The 5,686-nt window shown below is 31.9% G+C and overlaps 1 protein-coding gene across 1 annotated transcript in view; it reads left to right on the plus strand.

Annotated features, from left to right (window-relative positions):
* Pvf1 (PDGF- and VEGF-related factor 1) overlaps positions 1 to 2,425 on the plus strand; it is a gene marked incomplete at its 5' end in the record, with an annotated part of 47,189 nt that extends 44,764 nt beyond the window's left edge. The window contains 1 exon segment of the mRNA XM_014435872.2: positions 204 to 2,425. Coding sequence (XP_014291358.2) covers positions 204 to 264 — 61 coding nt within the window. The 3' untranslated portion in view covers positions 265 to 2,425.
* Positions 2,426 to 5,686: the final 3,261 nt, after the last annotated feature.

Raw genomic sequence — 5,686 nt, forward strand, 5'->3', positions numbered from 1 at the left:
CTTTACTCAGTTGTTTTTATCTAGCCTCAATTGCGTGCATCAATCTATTTAGTGTGTGTTCAAGTTATATCTATTAGTTTGTTTTTTCAATATATAATAAAAGGTTCTTCTTAATCAACTTATTGTTTACTTATTACAATCACTTTTAAGTCACAACAATTTTTAAGCATGAATATGTATTTAATCTTTTTATTTCATTACAGTTGTGAACCTGAACAGAGACAAATTGCTGGACAGCACAATACTGATGTTTACAGAAGATAATGAAGCTTATAGAATAGCACATTGTTCAATTATATGTGTTGAACATTAGGTTTATCTTTTTGTAATTCTTTTTGTTTTGAAGATGGGATTAAATGGACAGTTACTATACTTAAATCACTATTTTGGAGTATTTTTTTTTTTTTAAAGTTAAGTAATGAAACATAAAATTCAAAAAGATAAATATATGTATATTAAAAGATCTATTATAACACCTATAGTTAGCAAAATTTGTATCCCTTACAATTACAAAGCACAATGTTAATTTATGAGTAAAATTAAATGACTGTCAATCATAAGGTCATTGTAATTACCATATTTAAAATAAGTAAGCATTTGTATTGTCAAATAATAGAAAAATTTAGTTTTCAACAGGAGCTGTGAGCATAGCAGTCTTATCTTCAATTTTTATATTTACTAAGCAGCATTAATATGCATGAAAATTAACTTCGATCAAGTTTTAATTGTTATTAAATAAACATAGATACAAAATTAGTAAAATAGCAAAGAATTTTGTGTACAGAGTTTATTCATTAGACATTGAATTTGCACATTAAAACTGACAACAGTATAAATCTAGTCTGTTAATAGATAGAAACTTGTTCTTTGGTTAAGAAAACTGTCTGTTTATTTGATAGTGTAGTGGTGATTAAAGTTTGTAGTAGAGATGCGACATCGATAAAAAAAACATCGACAAAAAAACATCGATGTATTTTTTTAACCATTTCAGTAACATAAAAACTGTTAAAGACTACTCATGCTCCGCCCAGTCAAAAGTGCTTTTTCAATCAACCAATAGGACATGGACTCCAAAAAACATCAATGTTTTAAAATATCGTTGCTTACAATACATTACCCAAAAAACATCGATGTTTTTGAACAACTATTTCAGAAACATAAAGTCTGTTCCAACGATCACGCATTCTACGGCCTGCCAGGAGTGCTTTTTGTATAAAGAATGGGACATCGACTACAAAAAATATCGATGTTTATAAAATATCGTTGCTTACAATACATTACCCAAAATACATCGATGTTTTTGAACATCCATTTCAGAAACATAAGGTCTGTTATTCGACAACGTATGTTCAGGCCAGTCAGAAGTGGTTTTTTAAACAAAGAATCTGACATCGACAACAAAAAACATCAATGTTTTAAAATATCGTTACTTACAATACATTACCCAAAATACATCGATGTGTTTGAACAACTATTGAAGGAACATAAGGTCTGTTCCAACGAACACGCATTTTACGGCCTGTCAGAATTGGTTTTTTAAACAAAGATTCCGACATCGACTACAAAAAAATCGATGTTTTCAAAATATCGTAGTTTACAATACATTGCCCAAAATAAATCGATGTTTTTGAACATCCATTTGATTAACATAAGGTCTGTTCCAACGATCACGCATTCTACGGCCTGTCAGAAGTGGTTTTTGAAATGTTTTAAAATATCGTTACTTACATTACATTACCCAAAATACATCGATGTTTTAAAATATCATTGGTTACAATACATTACCTAAAAACATCGATGTTTTTGAACAACTATTTCAGAAACATAAGGTCTGTTCCAACGAATACCATGTTCAGGCCAGTCAGAAGTGCTTTTCGTATCAAATAATGGGACATCGACTACAAAAAACATCGATGTTTTTAAAATATCGTTGCTTACATTCTGTTCCAACGATCACGCATTGTACGGCCTGTCAGAAGTGGTTTTATAAACAATGAATCCGACATCGACTACAAAAAACATCGATGTTTTTAAAATATAGTTGCTTACAATACATTATTCAAAATACATCGATGTTTTTGAACATCCATTTCAGAAAAATAAGGTTTGTTCTTCGACTGCGTATGCTCAGACCAGTCAGGTTGGAGGTACTTTTTTATTCAACCAGATTGTTGATAGGAATCTATTTATACTGTAAATTTTTGGTTTTCATTTAGTTGCTTTTGGAAAAAAATGAAAAATCGGTACAAAACATCGATGTTTAGAAAACATCGGCTTAAAAACATCGATGTTTTGGGCAAGACATCGACATCAATGTCGCATCCCTAGTCTGTAGACATAACCAAAATATAATTAAATAATCTTTATTAATGTTTGTTGAACAAAATTATTGTTTAAACATCTAAATACAAATACTTTAAATCAATCTGATTTGGTACAATTTATTTCCTCAAAGTAGTTAAAATTGAAAGATCCCTAGGGATACAATCAGGTAAGTTTCTTTGCTATCTGCCAAACTTTTTTTGGAATTTAGGATGTGTGCTTGGAAAAAAATTCCTAACCATGTTGGAGAAAGTTCATATACCTCCTAGATGTCCTAATATAATGATTGGTAACAATTGGAAACTTATATAAAATGCTTGCAGTAATAGAATTATACTAAGACAAGAGTATCATTTTTGAGACGTTATCCCTAAAATAAACTATGTCCATAACATTTTAAATAAGAGTACTGAATCTTAGCAGAAAGAGTAGATAAATACATTACAATTTTGACCTTGGATTTTAAATACATGAAGGAACAAAACTTTAACGCAAAGATATCGTTATAATATACACTGGGTATTTATTCAACAGATTGTTGACTGACCGTGTGTAATTATTTAATAACAGAAAGATGACCTGGGTGAAGTAAAAAAAACATCTCATCTGTCTTGACAACAAGGATGACAACTCAAACTTGAGTTGTCATCACTCAAGTTTGAGTTGTCATCTCTCAAGTTTAGTTTTCATTCTTGTTTCAATCAAGACAGCAAAGTGGGGCGAAATGTTGGTTAACAATAAATAGTTTTTTCTACTATTTTGGTAACACTATTGTTCGCCACCTGGACTATCTTCCTACGATCTACTTCATAGATCTTTATTCAATATTCCTAGTATAAATTAAATACCATTTGAGTTGCTGTTTTGACCACACAGGGACTATTTTTGTTTTACTAGGAATTTATGTACTTTCTTTTCACCATTTTCTATTGAGCTAGGTTATAGATTATCCTGAAGGCCCCAATACTGTGTGTTCAATAATTACTATCATGAGAAGATAATTTTGGAACATGCAGACAAGGAGAGAATAGGATAGGAGGAGGACACAATAGAGAACTTGGACCCACTGTGCCAGCAGGATCATCCCAAGAGGTTATCAATAATCTGAGAGGTGATAACTAAAAGGGAACAAGCCTTCCACCATTACCAGCCTTGTATGCACACATTAAACCTTGATGTCTATGATATTCAAGGGTATATTTATTCAGGTTAAGCCAGGATACCTCTTTGAATACTTTTTATTAATGAAACATACAGTTTTCAATCCTCAAAAAGTTCCAACAACTCCATGATTCATTTCCCCAAAGTAAACACCATCTAGAATCATCTCTCACTATTCTCCAGTTTGATTATGTATGCTTAGTGTATAGATGGTTTTCTGGAGAGCAAGAGGAAACAGAAAAAAAATTATAAATGGTTTTGTTTAATTCAGGTATTCCCTTGAGTAAAAATTGGGGGATATTACCCAAATTAATTATTATACTGGTGAGCTGGTTTATTAAGGAATTACTTATAGTTTGCTGGTAATGAGTGGACTGTATTTAAATAACATGATATGATGTACTTTAAAATAAAATACCTCTATTCTGGATGGTTTGAACAAAATAATTACAATGTGATTAGTTGGTTAGTGAGAAATTTAGGTTTATGACATGAATGGGTTTAAATATTGCAGTTTACTTGTGTGATGTTCCTGAGACTTGATGTTGATGTTGGGATCTTGATGTTGATTCTCGTTTGAAGATGTACATGAAAGAAGGGTTCCTCTTGGTTCTTTTTCCTCATCCCCCCGTCGCCGCCGCCTCCCTCGCCTGAGTGTACAGATTTACTCCCTCATGATTTATGAGAAGAGACTTTCCTGAAGAATACTGTCTCTTTCTTCACCAACAGAACAACCACAGGTCAAGATGGCGACTCAACTGGTACTCACCCCTTTGTTTTATTGGGGATCAAGATGGCTGCCCAAACTTCCTACCGCTTATCCCTGCCACCAAATGGCATAATGAACCTCAGTCCAGAAGTGAGGGGGCACCTTTCTTAAACAGGTTTCATAAGATTCATTTTCAGTATTAGCAGAAGTTCTCACATTTCTTACTGATATTCCAACCAAGGATGGTTTTAGTTAAATTCCTGACAATAATACCTTCTAATTCTACTTCTTAAGAACAGAAAACGATTTATATATCCCCTTCCATAGAACTGGTTTCTTTGAAAAACCCTATATCATACATGCTACAGTTTTTTTTAACACTATTTATTTCTCCATCTCCTCCCGCAATATGAGCATATGCTTAAAGTAAGAAGCATCAATACCCTTGTAGCCAATATAGTAAGAAACACTCTCCATTACTTGCAGATGAGAGAAGAGAACAATTTTTTCTACTACTCTTGAAATCGAAGTTATGATGCACACTTATCTTAAGGAAGTGGTTTCCTGACTGGGGACGGAAGAACAGGACAAGAATGCTTAGGGAGACGATGCCGCCCAACTATCCACCTGAGTGAGTTCACTCCAAATTTTTCTTCTTATTCAACTGAAACATGATCAATCTAGCCTCAAATCGAAATTATAAAATTAACCTAATCTACCCATGTTTCCTTATGGCTTTCTCCTTATAACCCTGTAAATGTTCAATAGATTCATTTTCATTCTTTTTCAATTAAATTACATACAGTCCACTCATTAACCCAACTAGCACATTCTAAAATGAAGTAGTGCCTGGTCTTAAGTTAAAGGTTCACTTCATACAACCACAAACACGGTTGAGGCAGAACGTAATGGAAAATCGTCCTTCAAAATAAGAATAAAACATCATGTAAAATACCCAAGTCAGAATACTGAAATTCAGAAATGGAGACTGATAACTATCTGAATTATAGTGTGAGTATTAACTTATATACCTATACTACAAATATAATATAATATATATAAATATAATTCAGATATAAGCCACTCACTATTTTTCATTGTCTGTCATAGTGTTCAATTCAAGTTATTTATTTATTTTTTCAGTTTTTTAGACACTACTTGCATATCTTATATTATACATATCTTCTTACCTACATGATATTATATTTCATCTGTCACTGTTTTCAATCTACTACCATACAATTCCACGATTATCAATCAATTAAAATTTTGTACTATTCAATTATCAGTTATCAATTTTTTACCATTTATGATTTAATTCTATATTTTGTATAGTTCTAAATTTGTTTGTATACTATTCCTTTTCAATTGTATGTTGCTCTAAATGTTGTTATATCTTTTGTTCTATAGCCCTGATGAAGACCTGAAACTCAGGTCGAAACGTCGGCATAAAATAAATAAATATGGTTTTGTTTATTTATGTTGTTCTTTGCT

This window comes from Halyomorpha halys, unplaced genomic scaffold (assembly GCF_000696795.3).
Source record: "Halyomorpha halys isolate HHAL.00 unplaced genomic scaffold, Hhal_1.1 Scaffold1716.1, whole genome shotgun sequence".
NCBI classification, from domain to species: Eukaryota; Metazoa; Arthropoda; class Insecta; order Hemiptera; family Pentatomidae; genus Halyomorpha; species Halyomorpha halys.